This window comes from Peromyscus leucopus, chromosome 17 (assembly GCF_004664715.2).
Source record: "Peromyscus leucopus breed LL Stock chromosome 17, UCI_PerLeu_2.1, whole genome shotgun sequence".
Taxonomy (NCBI): Eukaryota; Metazoa; Chordata; class Mammalia; order Rodentia; family Cricetidae; genus Peromyscus; species Peromyscus leucopus.
In genome coordinates this window covers 18,246,240-18,263,835 of record NC_051077.1, presented here as the reverse complement: position 1 = coordinate 18,263,835, position 17,596 = coordinate 18,246,240, and the positions used below count along the sequence as shown (strand labels likewise).

Below are 17,596 nucleotides of genomic sequence, written 5' to 3'. Positions count from 1 at the left end.
GGATCATATTTTAATAAATATTGGTCATATTCATCATATTTGAAGTTCTCAAAAATGTTAATAATTCCTGAAATACTGAGATTAAAGACATGCATGGAGAACTAAGTATTTGTTGTAGACATTTATGGAGAGAAAGTAAAGCTACTACATTATTTCATCAAAGGCATAAATCCTTTTGCAGACCACTCTTGAAGATTCAGAAAGAACTCCATTTCATTCCTTATACAGTTTAAAGCCTGGCCTTACACCAACAACCCCCTTTCAAAGCTTTACTGCTTTGATGTTATTAGATAAAATGGTAGGGAATCCCCTCCATTCCCAATACTAAGTAAAATACATATGCTCCATTCTCCGAAAAATATACTTCTATTGAAAAACACACATCTAAGCCAATTTCTTCCCACATCAGTAAAAGCACCTAGAAAATTAAACATCTTAAATTTTCATGAGGAATGAAAGAACATTACCACCTCAAAGGTCAGCTCAATCATTTCTTAAGATACAAAACCCAAGGCCCAAGGAAGTTAAGAGACTTGCCTAAAATCATGTTGAATTAATGACAGATGTAGGGTTGAGGAAAACCTCTCCACAGACAGGTTCTCCCACCAGCAAGGTGACCCTACTGCCCATCAAGAATGTGTTATTTTTCATCATTTCTTGCAGGCTGGACGACACAGCTTGAGGGCAATGCTTATGTATTCCCATAATTAAGAACACAGAAACCAACACAACAGTCACCAAGAGGCCTTTGTGTGGACCGACATCTCCTTACCATCTAATGGAATGAAAGCTGGTGTTGTTTCTCCTTGTTTTCAGAGAGCTCCAGGAGGTAACCAGACAATATGGCTGAACCTTCCTTCTCTGACAGCATTAGAAACCAGGAAGCATCCATCAGCAGACTGCCTGCCTACCATGACCGGCTGTCTACATCATCCTAATGACAATCAACTTGGACCCAAGGAGAGCCCAGCCAGGGCATTCACTTCCCTCACCTTGATCAAAATAAATGGCGGTTTGCCATGAATATGACAATTCTTCCTCTCCTGTGCCATAGCGTAAGAAACAATTAGTGACATCTCACTGATGGAAAAACTGGGAGTCATGTCTAGAAAGTTCTACTTCAGAGAGAAATCGGAGGAGGCCACAGGTGAAGAGAATATAGACTAGGCCAGTTGAAAGGACCTCGAAGTCAGCACAAGACAGCCCAAGACCAAGTTCTCGGCACAAAGGAGATTTATGTGCCCCAGAGGGACAGAGGACAGGGAATAAGAGACAAAGACAAGGGAGAGGATGAGGGGGAAGGGAAGGACACAAGGGAGAGGGGGAAGGGGTATTTGTCTCAGAGGGACAAAGGACTGCCTCTGGATAGAGAGGAGACCCATGGGCAAATAAAGAAAAAAGAGGAAACCCCATGTTAGGGTGAGGTGTTTAATTTTGATTGGGCATGTTAATTAGGGCAGCTAAAAGGGGGATTTTGATTGTTGGACTTCAATACTTTGATAGCTAGACCTTGGTGGTCCTCCTCAGGGGCAGAAAGTGGCCAAATAAGGGAACAGACCTTGCAGGCTAGCTTTAGAGGTGTGATCTAAGAGTTCAGCAAAGCAGAAGGAACAGGGATGGTCAAGGCCTGCCAGAGCCATGTCCGCTATGCTTGGGCCAGCCAGAGCTCCTTCACTAGCGAGGTGGCTTGGAGGTGTGGAGACGAAGGAAGACATGCGTGTGTCCTTTGGACTGGGAGAACAGAGATGCTTGACACAGCCTTCCTTCCTCACTCACATCCCTGAGAACAACAGCTGGAATCTCTCACGGCCAAGTTCTAAAGCGTTTCCTTCACTCTCAACATCAAGAAACTGGGCTTGCCAAATACCAATGAGGTGCTGACAGGGTGGTGAGTATCACACATCCGAAGCTAGGTCTGCAGCTATGAAAGCACTTGACCTGAGGTCAGGTTCCACAGGAGACAGCGAGTCGGTGGGTCCAAACACATAAACTGAAGGCCACCAATGTCCATTCTAAAAAGTCTTAACATTTTTTAGTATAAAAATATAGAGGCAACCACTAAAAGTAATTCACAGCTATTATTTGACAGGGCTCTTTGTGAGAACTGATGCAACTAGTTCTTATTCTGATGGCTGCGCAACGGAATAGCCGTTCTCTCCAAATATTAAGGCACCCAAGAAAATTAATCGAATTCTGTCATTCTAGTGTCTTTTAAAATTAGTCTTTAAATACTAGGGCCCAAAACTCTTCAGATGAAAAATTTCCATTCCGATCCACCAGCCACCTCAGCGCCTGGGCTTCTTTCTTAGACTGCTGAAAGCTGGGGAGCCACAGCTCTCTCAACGATCTCCCACGCAGGGCCGGAGGAGAAGCTGGAGATGAGAAGGTGAACAAGGTAGGCTCTGGGCAACTCAGGTGGCTAACGTCGGCCTTCCATTGTTTGGGTGGTAAGCCCTGCATGGAGAGAAGGGGACAGAGAATTTAAAACATACGGTAAGGAAATACAGTTCCCCCACATTCCTGCCACTCAACGGTAGGACGCAGCACACTTTCCGTAAAGCCCATGCTTTCCCTCCACAGCCTCAGCAGCTGTGTGGTGGACGGGTCCCAGGGGACAGTATCAACATGTACTGAGACTATTCTATGCACTGGACACTCCGCCAGGTGCCAGCTGAGACAGTCTCGCTGAATTCTCCCGGCAATCCAATGCAATACGACCACCATATTTTACAGAGACCGGAAGTGGCATTCTAAGTACCGTCCCAAAACAATGTATCAGCACACTTAAGACGGAGCCTAGTTCTCCCTGGAGTCCTCTTCCTCTCTCCTGCTTGTTGACTTATTGAATTACTTTTCTCCTGTATGCCCATATCCCCCTCTGCACAGGAAAGCTTTTTAATGTGATTAATATAGTTCTTGATTTTTTTGATATAATGTTAATTTTCTATTGCTGTGACAAAACACCGTGCTGAAGGCTAATCATAGAGAAAAAGGTATTTAACTGGGTTTGTGGCTTCCAAGGGTTAGAGTCTTGGATAGTGGAGCAAAGACACAACCACAGGAACAGCTGAGAGCTCACATCCTCATCTACAAGCAGAAGGCAGAGAGGACACACTGCGAACGGTGCCTTTGGACACCTCCACGCCTGCCCCAGTGATGTACCTCCTCCAATAAGGCCACACCTCCTGACTCTTCCCAAACAGTTCCGCCAGCTGAGGACCAAGTAATCATCTTTCCCCTCCGCCACATCTCCCGACACACACATGAAACTTCATGTTCTTTCTGTCTCTTAGGGAAAAAAAAATCACACACACACACAAAAATCACAAATAGGCCCACAGCCTCCTCACCCCTTCTGAAACACATAACTCCAGGATCCCCAACACCTCCTGAATCGCCTACCAAAACAAACAAAAAAAAAAAAAAAAAAAACCTAAATGAAGCCAAAAGGACTCAGTTATCTTTAAGGGAACTGGCCACTGAGGTTTGACCATGTTCCAATGAGTATATGAGCGACACAAATTGGACTTAACGTATAAGAATACATCTTCTTCTGTAGGAGACCAAGTCTGACCTGTTAAAGGGTTCTTGTGGGAAGGAGAGAGGAATGAGGAAGTATTAGATAGAAAAATAGACGGAGACATAGGATAGCTTCAGGAGGGCCCTGGGTCAATACCCAGTTGCCTTGAGATTTATTCAAATGGGCTTTTTATACACTACCAAGGGGAGAGGCAAAAGACCTCCCCTTTTCAAGTTCAAAGCACAACATACAGACAAGTGTAGACCCTTCCAAACACCCGGTAACCACACCCCTGGCCAAACCATCCTATTATGCAGCCCTGCTGGGTAAAGCAAGCTCAGACTCTCTGACCTTGAGTAAGGTCTTACCAGGGAGCCTCTGTGGGCCCCCACATTCTTTTTCCTTTCTTTTTGGGGAGGGGGACTCAAAGGTGCAAGGGTGAGCCTGGGAGAAATGAGAAGCAAGTGTGAATTTCATTGTATGAAATTCCCAAACAATCAATAAAAATATTATGTTGGGAAAAAAAAAAAACTAAACAGCCTGATTTGTGTCAGCCAATTACTCCTGGGCATAGGACCTTCCCTGGAGTGTGGCTGACACACCACTCCATTAGAGAAAACTGATTTTCTCACTTCCAGCAGCTATCAACTGCAAATAGCTGGAGAGATTTAAAAAGAAGTTTCTCTAAAGTGAAACATGCCTGAAATCTGTAATTCAGTTAGTAGTGATGTACCAATAGTAATTCAGTTAGTAGTGATGTACCAATAGTAATTTCTTAGTTTTGACACATGTACAGTGGTTATATAAAATGTTAGCATTAGAAGACATTAGGTAAAGGGTATACAGACATGAGCTTTTCATTGTGACTCTTCTGTGAATACATTAGCTTTTCATTGTGACTCTTCTGTGAATAAAATTTCTTTAAGAAAAAACATTTTTAAAGGCAATGGCAAAATGCCTTAAAATTCCCAGGAAAAGCTAGGCGGTCAGTGGTGGTGCACGCCTTTAATCTCAGCATTCAGGAGGCAGAGGCAGGCAGATGTCTGTGAGTTTGAGGCCAGCCTGGGCTACAGAGTGAGTTCCAGGAAAGGCTCCAAAGCTACACAGAGAAACCCTGTCTGGAAAAAAAATTCCCAGAAAACTAATGTTTCCATAGTTGGTACTTGGCTAAGTTATGCCATAAACATTAGAGAAGAATGAAGATACCCCACACACTTGTCAGGAAACCACTGGAGGCTCTGATCAACCAAAACAAGGGAGCAAACTGAAATACCAGAAAGCAGTGCCACCACGAGAAAGAGTGGAATTCTTCAGACTGACACTCTACATACAGTAAAGAGAGCAACAATGACTGTAGACATGGTCACAAGGCTCAGACAATCTCTACATGGTCAGACTTCGTCATTACTGTGAGAACAACTTAAGGAAGGGTTTAGTTAGCTCATGGTTTTGGAGGTTTCAGTCCATCATGACAGAGGGCATGGTGCAACAGAACTCACAGCAGCTAAGAAGCTGAATGAAGACAGGAAGGAGCCAAGCAAGACATGCCCTTCTCTTTTTAGATGACAGCTCATTTATTTATTAAAGGGGGGGGGGGTGTCGTGGTATTCATATAAAAGTCACAGGACAACTTGCAGGTGTTGGTACCTACCTTCTATCGTGAGGGTTCCAAAAGATTAAACTCAGATTGTCAGGCATAAAACAATCTTTCTACACCGTGCCATCCCTCAGTGACCTCAGCCCTTCATCCAGACTCTACTTCCCCATTCCCACCATTTTACAATAGTCTCTCAAAGTTAAGCCATTGGTCATACAAGAGCCCTTGTTATCTAACCATCTCTGGAAACGTCCTCATAAACACATCCAAGTGTGTTTTACTGATCTCCTAGGCATCCCAGGACTGCCAGGTTGACAATCTAGACTGATCATCATACGTGGAGCACAGGAGCTCCTCAGAGAAGACTCAACGAAGACTAACTTAGTGACAAGTCATCCAACAATTTTTTAAAAAAGGTATTAATTAGAAGGAAACAAAAAGCTGCACAGATAAAGGACAAGTCACAGTGTGCTATACAGCTATTGTGGTAGCTTCTGAAGAAAGCAGCAACAAGAAGTGGAGGACAGTTGGCTTTGTCTTCATTGTATATGATTATTTGATGCCTTCCCTACATGCATAAGTATCTTCTTCTACAAGTAAGTTGTTTGCTATTAAAATAACAGTAACGTACCAGGTTTATCATTATTATAATCCCAACCTATCTTAAATATAACAGCAATTTTGATGCTACCTTTGGTTAGGTCAACATACTTTCTTTTCCTTAAACTGCCTGTGGGAAACATAGGAAAAGACACCAGGGTGTTTACTCTGAGGGAGAGAGGGCTGTGGGTGAAAATAGCTTTGACCATCAAGGGAAGTAGGAATTAGTTTACTTTGGGAAGAGAAGCCTTCTTCCAATCCCCCTTGGTTTGGTTTCAATTAGTTTTGGCATGTTACTGGATCACCATCTCTGTCTTCAGTAAGGCTTGGCCTAACATTAGTGCTTTCCCAGCACATCCTCCTAGATGAAGACCTAGAGACCAGAAAGGAAACTGGGGGTGGGGGAAGCTTTTAATGAAACCAGAGTACAGGGGAGGAGAATGGAGCTTTGTAATAAGGAGCAAAGGCAGACAAATGATGGGGGACAGTCACATGGTGTCTCTGAGTCTTTACTGCGGCTTTTATTGGAGTGGACATGAAAACTTCATTTCACTCCCTTGGGCCACTGGAGGAAGAAATAATCACTTTATTTCTGACGGCTTTTAACTTTGGGCCAGTTAAACACTGTTTGTGGACCTAAGATTCGAGATGCATGTTTGGCAAAGGAGACTGCTAGCTGAGTTGACTAGCTGGGTTTACCTATAGTTTGGGTCAGCCGTGTGGTGAGTACAGAACCTACTCCTTTGGTTTACCTTTTAGTTTGGAGGCCGGCTTAAGAGCCCAAGTTTCTCTTCTGATTTCTTTTTAACCAAGCAGTCACAAGTGGTCTAAAGACTGCTTTCTGAAATGTTAGCAACTGAAGGCTGTAAGTTGCCTTTTGGACAATCAGCCCCTCTCCCAAATCCCTAACTGTTGGCCTACCCTCACCACAACACAGCAAGAGTTCTTTACTAAGACATTTCTGAGCACAGAGAGCCAAACTGCAGACCATGAAGAAATGCTCAGACTTAGACTCAAAACTGGGGTTACTTCGGCTAGGCATTGTGTCGGGATATACCTGGGCAAGAGCTAAATAGATGCTGTTAAAGGGATACCAAAGTGATAACCAGAGACAATGGTTCACATTCTCAGCAGTGGAAGAACCAGAAGCAGACAGTGAAGAACTGACCACACAGGGGAAACTTGGGAGGCATACAAAACACCGCACAACTGTCCAAACTGATGAGGGATAAACTAAGCTGTCTCTAAAAAGTAATGAAATCGCCAGTACTGGAGATGCACTGGAGACAGGGTGCACAATTTGAATCATCAGCCAGCTAGTCACTGTATTGGCCACACAACCAGGAGTCCTCCTCAACCACAGCCCTGCCCAGATGTTTATTTGAGGCCTTCAGTAATAAGAGCATCTTTATGCCACTCAAGAGAAGGGTCCACTGCATGGTGTAATGTTAAGTTCCATCTGAAGGTAACACTACAGAGAGAAGAAATGGATGAAATGCCCTGTTTCAGTTCAGGGTTCCAACAGGAATATTTCACAACATGATCTGAAGTGCGGTTGAGGAAACTGTCATGGCATTTTTTAGAAATAACTAAGTTTCTGCATCTCCTTCCAGCTGAGGGCCTGAGTAGCAAAACCGGCTGTTTCTAAAATATGATTTTAAAAGACTCTGCTTCCAAAGAGAATATGGTTCCTAGGCTGAGAAAGAGAGACCATTCTGAGAGTCCTAAGATTCAGATCTCTTCCACAGTCTGCGAGAAACTGAATTCGGAGTGAGAATGCCTTCCCAGGAAAGATGAAGTGTGAACTGCAGCTTTAGGCATTAAACATGAAAGAGGTGGCTACCGACAAAGAGGGAACAGGGAATCACCAAGGATTTCCACAAATTCCGAAAGGTCAAGGATGGGCTGCTACCTTATCAGTGTGGAACAGCTGGGAGGCCCGAGTGCAAAAAAACGTTCAAATGCACTCAAATGCTCTTCTCTCTAGGCTTCCAGTAAATACCCAAGGAGGAAGATAAAAAAAAAAAAAAAAACAGAAGAGAACTCACAAAGGGTCCCCCTCTTCGAGACAGTATAAGAATGGTGGTCATTCCCAATAGCTGAGGAGCCCCCATGGTACTGGACTGGAACCTCTGGATAGGCGAGACAGATATTTGGCTTGAACTGTTTAGAGGGGCCCCAGTCAGTGGGATCGGGATCCATCCCTAGTGCATTAGCCAGCTTTTTGGAGCCTAGTGCCTATGCTGAGACACTTTGTGCAGCCTTGGTACAGGAAGGAGGGGCTTGGACCTGCCTCAACTGAATGTACCAGACTCTGCTGACTCCCCATGGGAGACCTTGCCTTGGAGGAGGTGGGAATTGGGGGGGGAGGATTGGGGGGAAGGCTGGGGGTGAGAGGAGGGAATGGAGGGGAATCTGTGGTTGGTATGTAAAATGTGTAGAAAATCTCTTAATAAATTAACAATAATAATAATAAAAAAAGAATGGTGGTCATTCAAGAATCCCAGATTCTTTTCTCATAAAGAAAAGCTATCATGAGCCACTAAGGGATCCTAAGAAAATCCTTATACCCCTGGATCTATACCCATGGGGAAAACAAAACAAAAATCATCTTTCTAATGGTTGTGGGAAATGTCAAAATGATTTTGTGACTAAACAGGCTACGGTGATACTAGAAGTCACCTGCCAATGGTGAGGGACATGGAATTCTCCCACCCAAACCACCCAGAAATACAAAGTATAGTCTGTCATGGGAAAAAGAATCAGGAAAATCTACACAGCTTTACCCCTAGATCCAGGAAATCAGAGCTGCCATGAGTTTGAGGCTTCCAAGACAAAGCACCCAGCATGCCCCATCATGAACCTACCACATCATAATCCACAACTTCACTACACACAAGAAGAAAAACATTGAAGCCTCCGGAAAATTAAAAGCAAGCAACAAAGGTTTGGGACAATTCTTCAATAGTAGAGTACTTGTTTGATAAGTACAAAGGCCAGAAGGTGATCTGTAGCACTAGAGGAGGGAGAGATAAATATGAAATCAAACTCCAGCTCCACTCTTAACTAGACTGACCAAAACCTGAAAGTGAGAGAAGCATATCCACTTTTGAATACAAACGTTAGACCACCTCCATCCATGTCTGTCCTGTTACCTGCAGCACCAGCAACCAGTCAATCAGTCAAGGACCACGGGCCACATGAAAAATACAAGAGCTAAGTAAGCATTGCCAAGAGAAAAAGAAATGAATGGAAACAGAACCGGAAGACGACGCAGACACTGACACTCTCAGGGAGGGCATTTAAAATGATTGCCAGTCACCTGCTAAAAATACACGGTGGATAAGGGAGGAAGTAGGCATGCTTCGGGGACCTGACTGAGAAACAGACAAGGAGTCAAATGGAAATGCTATGTTTTAGTAGTTGAAAGGATGTTGAAGCCAGTGATGCCCACGCTACTGTCCACTGACGTCCTACGATTGTAACTTTTTAACATTGATGTGCTTAGGGAGGGTGGGGGTGCCATTGTGTACATGTGGGTGTCAGAAGACAGCCTCTGGGAGTCAGGCCACTCCTTCCCCCACACAGGTTCTCAAGGACTCTAACTCAGGTCATCAGGCTCGGGCAACAAGCATTTACCTGCTGAACCATTTCACCAGCCCATCCACCTATGATTTGAAAACCACTTCACGAGGGGGGAGAAGAAAAACAAAATAAGGACACGCATGGTTTCTATGTGGGGACTGTGAGGCTACCAGCAATCTCCAACTTGGAACTGTCTCCTCACATCTTTTATCTATAACGTAAAAAGCAGAGAAATTTCCAGGCAACATCCGTTACAGTAAATTCTATTAGCCTGAGGTCAAGCTGCTTTGTTTTGTAGAAGTGGAAACAGGAAATGTTTAAATTCTCTTGGATGGTCAGACCAGAAATATCCCCCATCTTCATATAGTATTTAGCATTTGAATCCCTCCAATGTCATCCAAAGTACAATAAAATATTCTTTAACATTTCAGGATTTTGACCCAGGATATGTTCATTGGATAACTTTTAACAGCTAGTGTCTGTGATACAGGAAACATTAGTTGTGCATTCAGTCGACATTAGATTAAAGCTTGTTCACAGTAAGGGCTGAATGCTGGGGACAGAGCTCAGTGAGCAAACGCGCTTGCCTTTAAGACCTGAGTTGGAACCTCCAGAGGCCATGGAAAGCTGGGTATGTGAGAGTGTCCATCTGCAAAGCCGGTGTCACTGGGATGAGATAAGAGGCCGAGACAGGGGACTTCCCAGAAGCTCACAGGCAGTCAGCCTGGTATACACAGTGGTAACGCACAACAAAGGCCTTGTTTCAGATATGGTGGAAGGTGAGAACCAACCCAAGGTCGTCATCTGACCTCCACACCTACTCTGTGGCACACATAACCATACTCACACATGTAAATGTATGCACACATCTCTCTCTCTCTCTCTCTCTCTCTCTCTCTCTCTCTCTCTCACACACACACACACACACACACACACACACACACACACAGAATAAAGCAATTCATTCTCTCCTGGCAAGTGTCCAGTTGATGAATTATGGTTATGATGAAGGTGCTTATTTAATACCAATAGCTGTATCTTACCAGAAAATTCTGAAATGTGACTCCAACTCCATTTAATCCTTTCTTTTGTTACTAGAATGTGCACTCTCTGGGTAGTTAATGGAGTCACTGTTAACAGTTGGTATCCTCAGTACTGCGGCAATTGTACTAAAAAGTTTCTTCCAATAATGAGGATGGCCCTTTGGAAGACTTTAGTAGAATCTGTACTATAAATATTCTTGTTCCTCATCAGAGAATCTTTCCTTCACAGAGCCCATCAAAATTTATTTCCATAATTATTCAATGCTGTCTGTTCAAACTGCAAGCATATGACAAAGGCAGTATCTTTTATTGATGGCCATTATCTAAGTCCAAAATGAGAGAGCTTCCTTAGTAATAGTTTTACAGCATTTTTTTTTCTGTAAATAAAATGGAGATATCCAAGTAAAATAGTATTGACTGGACACATAGTTTAATTCCATTCTCTCTTGAATTCCCATAAGATGAGAATAATATATTTTGTGTTACATACGAATTCATAAAGAAAAATTAAGATGATGAAGAAAACAAGAACCAAATTTTGGAAACTGTGAAGTTAATAGATGGGTGGCAAATGACTTAACTGGGCAGAGAAAGCCCAATCCCAACAAGCAGCAAGCACAAGATATTCTGGAATCTGGTAACAGATGGGATCCCTGGGCATGGCTGTAACCATGGGCTAACAGCGAGGCTAAGGGTCCTTGTTTAAGAAGCAGCTTCAGTGCCATGTCATTATTCTGCACGCGCACACACACACACACACACACACACACACACACACACACACACGATGCTCGCCATTCACAGCAAAAACAGGTCCACTTTCGAGGAATTTGAAGAGTGGGACTTGATTTTCCTAATAATGAATTAGGTTGCACTTTATTTACTTTGTGGGCAGGAGGGGGAGGGATGTGCACGCTGAAGTAAGAGAATGACCTTGCAAGTCAGTGCTCTCCTTCCACTGTGTGGTTTCTGGAACTCAAACTCAGGTTGTCAGCCTTGGCATCAAGCACCTTACTGAGCCACCTTGCTGGCCTAACAGTGAGACTTTAGATTCTGAAGGTTAAGGGAGTATAAGCTTAGATGAGGGAGGGGCACAGTATTCCAGCAGATACCTTATTACTTAAATATCAAGCATCTCCTCCAAAAGGCTATTGTCTTAAAAACTTGGTGCTCAGCTGATGGCCCTGTTCTAGGAGGTTCTGGGACTTTAGGATATAGGATGCAACTGGGTGAAGTAGGTTACTGAGGGCCCCCCTCAGGGTGTCCCTCTCCCTCTCCTTACACCGCTGCCCCTAACTTCCACTTCCATTCTTCCCTGAGGTAAATAACTGGCCACATTCCTGCTGCCATGGTGTTCTCCTGGTAACGCTAAAAAGACAAGCTCCAGCGCTGAGAACTGACATTTCTAAACCCATGAGCTAAAACAACTCTTTGCCTTACTCTGTCTGCATTAGGGATTTGTCGCAGTGACGTGACGGACATACATCTCATGTACCTGAAGAGCTCAGCTCTCTCTTGTTGTAACTGAACAGGGCTGTGACCAAATGCATACCTCGCCTCCCTCTGGGTGACTCTCCTTTATGACCCTCAAAGTTAACCACCGAAGCCATGGAACTCATCATAACCATATCCCAACCCAATACAAAAGAGGAGTTAGGCTTTGTGGGGTCCTCTTCCTTTAACCAAAGGAAGACAGATTGCCACCTTCCTACTCTGAAGACGTGGTCCTGAGATGCATCTCGGTGGATAAGTACAAAGGTTTAGCCAATAAGGCTCATAGAAAAGTACTTCACCTCCTCTAACCCTCGCTCCTCTCTGGGGCTGTACTTCCTAATAAAACCATAGTCCTTAAGACTCAGCCTCCATTTTTGCTTCCTGTGGAGACCAGGCGAAGTAGTCACACAGAGCATTTGTTACCTGACGACATGCTCCACAGTAGTGATTACAGAGCCTCAAGTATTAAGAAGAGTAGCACCTAGCCATCACCAGATCTGAGAAGAGCTAGCATGGATGAACCATGAGAATCCTCTAGCAGCCCTGACCAGGCTGTGCTGACAAGAACCAGGGAAGCATGTGGAGCCCGTCTTGAGGTGTGTGGGCTGAGGTGAAAGGGACACAGAAGAGCTTTCACAGACCTGGAGGGACACGCTCATGAAATTCAATGCCGCAGCAAGAATAACTGAAGCTGTTTCCAGTGACATGTTGAATGGCTCCTTAAACTTGGATGTGATGACAACCTACTGTAAATAGAGATGTCAAAGCTGCCTTGGCGTAACGTTGAGCAAGGTGGTCCAAGAGCTCTGGGAGCTGGAAAAGCTAGGATAGGTTTTTACCATGTGATTATGATCCCTGTGACAGAAGACATTCCCCTTATGATATCAATATGGGAAGGCACTGATGAGAGGACTGTATCTATTTTTTAACTGTCCATAGGATCCATAATGTTGCATTTAAATAACAGTAAATACATAATACGACCCTTTTCAGATTGTAATTAGATTTCTCCCTTCTCTTTTCTCCCTCCACACTCTCCTATAGGTCCCTCCCTGCTCGCTTTCAAATCCATGGTCTCTTTCTTCACAATTGTCATTGCATGTGTACATGTTTATGTATATACATATATATTCTTAAATATATCCAGTTCCGTCTATACAGTGTTACTTGTATGCATGTCTTCAGGGCTGACTATTTGGCACTGCACTGGACAACCAATTGGTGTGCTCTGCCCTGGGGAAGACCACCTCTCCTGTTTCTAGCTTTTCTTGGTTGCCTATAGTTCTTGGTATGAGGTTGATGCCGAATTGGGGAGCCCAGTTCCAATGGATAAACACACACACACACACACACACACACACACACACACAAAACACTCTCTCACCCAAGGCTCAGTGAACATTGCAGAAGAGGTGGGGGTGGGGGTGGGGCAGAGATTGTCAGAGCCAAAGAATCAGGGAGTTTGCTTTGAGATTGTGCCTCCTAGTAACATCAAAAGCTGCGCCCATAAAGTCTCACCAAGATGGTCATTCAAAAGTGAGCTGAACAAGGATGTCACCAGTGGGCATGTCAAAGTGGACAGGGAAAATCCTATGAGGCCTCAACCCTACATTTTATATTTCTTAAAACCATATTATCGTATATATTTGTTGTACCTGTTCCTGTGTTACATATAGACATTATACAAGTATATCTGATACACTGAGTATGATCCCTCCCATATCACTCGACTCTCCCCTAAGCCTCCCATTTCCATTAAGCCCCTTTGTTTCCTTAGACAGTTTTGTTTTTATCTTTTATGTTATTTGTTCACATGTCATTTTATGAATCTACATAATCAAGGAACCATATATGAAAGACATTTATCTGAGACTGGATTAATTCATTTAATGTGATTCTCTCCAGTTCATCCATTTCCTTGCTAACAATTTAATGTCTTTAGAGCTGAAAAAAAACTCCCTGTCTATGAACCATGTTTATTTTCTCCATTCCTCTGCTGCTGGAAAACTTGGCTGATTCCATAACAGTGATTGTGAATAATGCAGCAATAAATATCAGTGTGCAAGTTTCTCTGAGATGGGATGATCTGCAGTACATAAATACCCAAAAGTGGTATAGCTGTGTCCTATGACAGATGTATTCTTAGCTTCCTTAGGCACCTCGGTACTGACTTCCATTGCGACTGGACTAACTTACATGACTACCAGGGTTCCATTATGACCACAATGTCACCATCATCTGTTGCTTTCACAATGACTACCATTCTTAATGGAGATGGAATTTCAGTGTTTTCATTTATCTTTCTCTGATGACTAATGAGGTTGAGCCTTTTTTCATATGTTCCAGTGGCCATTCACGTTTCATCTTTTAGGGCTTGTCTGTTCAGTTCATGGGCCCATTTATTGTTTTGCTTTCTAGTGTTGATATTTGCAGTTTCTTTATAGATTCCAGATATCGACACCCCTGCCTGAAGTACAGCTGACAACAACTGTCTCCCATTCTGTAGACTGTTGTTTCTGATGATAGTTTCTTATGCTGTGCAGAGCTTTTTAATTTCACGAAATCCCATCTGTCATTCCGTGAGGGGGGGAGGGGGCTGTCTATGTAGAAAGTTCTTGCCTATTCCTATACCCTGAAGTATTTTCCTCTAGGAGTATTGGCTGTTTTTAAATTAAGGTCTTTGAATCACATTGAACTGATTTTTGTTCAGGATAAGAGACAGGAGTCTAATTTCATTCTTCTGAAGGTAGATATCCAATTTGTCGAAAAAATTTACTGAATAGGTAGTCTTTTTCCAGTGTCTCTTTTTAAATCTTTGTCAAAAATATGTAGGAAGTCTTAAATTTCAATGAATTGGGATTTTTAATGCAATGTATTTTGATATATTTACTGCTCAGTCCTCTCCTGGGTTCTTGCAGATCCACCCCTACACCTTTCCACCCTCCTACACACTTCATGACTTCCTTCAGTTTTTAAATAATCCAGCCAGTCCAACATGTGCTGTTCACAGACTCATAGACTCCTGGGGTGGGGCCATTCCACTGAGAGTATGGCCCTTATCTACCAGGGCTCACCCCTTAAAGAGAACTAACTCCTCCTCTCCCAGCAGCTACTAATCCCCAACAGATCTTCAACTGAGACTTCTTGACCACCACCCACCACCACACTGACATTGCTCTGTCTTGAGCCTGCATAAGCCTTGTATGTGCCATCATGGTCACTTGGAGTTTGTGTGTGCAGCTGCCCTGCTGTGCCCAGAAAACACTGTTTCAACGCTAAGCCTAACCCTAACCCACCACCTCTGGTTCTCACTACCTTTCTCTTTCCTCTTCTACAATGATCCCCGAGCCTTGAGAGACGTGTGATATACACATCCCATTTAAAGCTGAGCCCAGGCTCTTATTCTCTACTCCCTGAGCGGTTGTGGGTCTCTGTGCTAATTACCATGAAGTACAAAAAGAAGTGTCTTTATTATAAGGCTGAGAGATACACTAATCTATGGGCATAATGGTAAGTCATTAGGACTTGGTTTAATACTATATCCATTTAGCAAAATAACAGTAGAGGTTCTCCCTTAGGGCCTGGGGTCTATCTAGCCATAGCACAGGTTCTTAGACCTTATAATGGTGCCTGGCAGAAGTACTAACTTACAAAGAAGGCCTTAAATCCAATCAGAAAGTGGCTGACTATTCCCCTAACATTCATGCCACTGTTGTACCAGTGGGTATATCTTGCCAGGCCACTCATTTTTTTTAAGCTCACATAATTCACAGCTAGCTAAGACTAATGGTGATTTTTCTCCTCAGGTAGCATGTACAGCAAGTTCCAATACAAACAGCAGTGCCAGCTTGATTTCTCCATGTTCTATGGCTTGAGTATATGGTATCTTCAGCAAGAGTCCGGGAAGGTAGTCAAAAGTAATAGCAATATCCTATAACATTTGTGGGGGAGTCCATGGAACCAACAGCTCCAAAAGAAGAGGTAATTCAGTCTTGTAATTGGCTTTTGATAGCCTATGGGGTCTGGGAGGGGCACTATCCTCACATTAAAGGGTATCTCCATTATGTATATATCTTCTATAGTAGTAGGTTTCCATATGGCTTTTTCTTTTTTTCTTTAAAGATTTATTTATTTATTATGTATACAGTGTTCTCCCTGCATGCCAGATCTCACTACAGATGGTTATGAGTCACTATGTGGTTGCTGGGATTTGAACTCAGGACCTCAGGAATAGCAGTCAGTGCTCTTAACCACTGAGCCATCTCTCCAGCTGCCCCCCCACATGACTTTTTCAAAGATCTGAAGTGTTATGTTAGTTATCCTTCCCTGTAATCCCTCTTCTACCCTAGCAGTCCCACTTAATCCTTCTTGCACCATTATTTCCCATCCCCCTTCATGTTACCTACTTTCTATATCCCTGACAGTGAACCCAATCCCTCAAGCCTCTTACCAGTTTCTTGGCCTCTACGGATATTCCAAAACTATCTAGCGATATTCAAAGCGAACATCCACAAATGTGAGAAAACATGCCATGTTTGTTCTTCTTGGTCTAGGTTATCTCACTAAGAATAATTATTTCTAGCTCCAACCATTTACCTGCAAATTTCATGTCAGTTTGAGTCTTCTACTTTTCCATCTATGTTTTTTTATATTCATTTGTCAATTGCTACAAAAATACTTAATAGGCTTTCTATTGAGATTATGTTAAATCCCTATCAGTTTTAGAACTGACAACAATATTGACAAAATCCTTGGGCATGATTTATCTTACCATTGATTTAGCTCGCTTCTCTGAACAGCATTTTTCACTTCTGGTGTATCTTGTTTTCTAACTGTCCAGACATCTCTAATTAGTTCATATTTTATGGTACTATAATAGTATTTTTAAGCAATTTATTTTTTCTAATTGTTTATTGCTAGAATATAGAAAAAATCATTTTATCAGCTTTTGCATACTTCAATTTTATTTTCACAAGTTAGTTCTGTCACGTTTCTTGTACATAGCCCTTGTTTAATATCCCCCCCCTTATGTTTTAGGGTACTCGCTAAGTATTCTGCTGTAGCAGAACACTATAAACTAGGTGTTTCTCACAATTCTGGAGTCTGGATAGTACACTATCTAGAGTTAGATTTCTAGCTAAAGGAGCTAGAAATTTCAGTGTTTGGTGACATGCTGCCTCTGCAGCAGCATCTAAGGTCTGACCGAGAGTTGACTCCCTCCTTAAATCCCCTCCTGTGGAAGAGTCGCCTTTAATCCTAGCACTGAGGAGGCAGAGGCAGGCGGATCTCTGTGAGTTTGAGACCAGCCTGGTCTACAGAGCAAGATCTGGGACAAGGTCCAAAAACTACACAGAAAAACCCTGTCTGGAAAAAAAAGAAAGAAAAAGAAAAAGAAAAAAAGCTCCCTGCAGAAAGTCATCAGTGTTAGCATTTAAGCATTACCTGGCCAGCCCCTTGGGAACCTTGGCATCCTAGGTAGCTGTTTGCATAGCCTGATTGTGCATGTGCCAAGGCACCCCTCTCCCTCTCTCTCTTTCTTTCTTTCTCTTTCTCTCTCTCTCTCTCTTCCCATAAGGTCACGTCTGCACCTCCTCTCGTCCCCTTTTCCCATCTCTTCTCTCTTCCTCTCTTCTATCTCCAGAGGTACACTCTGTGTCCCTTCTTCCCTTCCCTTAATAAAATACTCTATGTGAGTGCTGTCTGCATGGTGTGAGTGACTTTCTGCCATGCCCCTTGACTCCAACTTGCCAAGGCCAC

The 17,596-nt window shown here is 43.2% G+C and overlaps 1 protein-coding gene across 1 annotated transcript in view; it reads right to left on the bottom strand.

Annotated features, from left to right (window-relative positions):
• Positions 1–1,383: 1,383 nt before the first annotated feature.
• Positions 1,384–17,596, bottom strand: part of Fut10 (fucosyltransferase 10) — a 78,438-nt gene continuing 62,225 nt past the window's right edge. The window contains 1 exon segment of the mRNA XM_028877197.2: positions 1,384–2,454. Coding sequence (XP_028733030.1) covers positions 2,218–2,454 — 237 coding nt within the window. The 3' untranslated portion in view covers positions 1,384–2,217.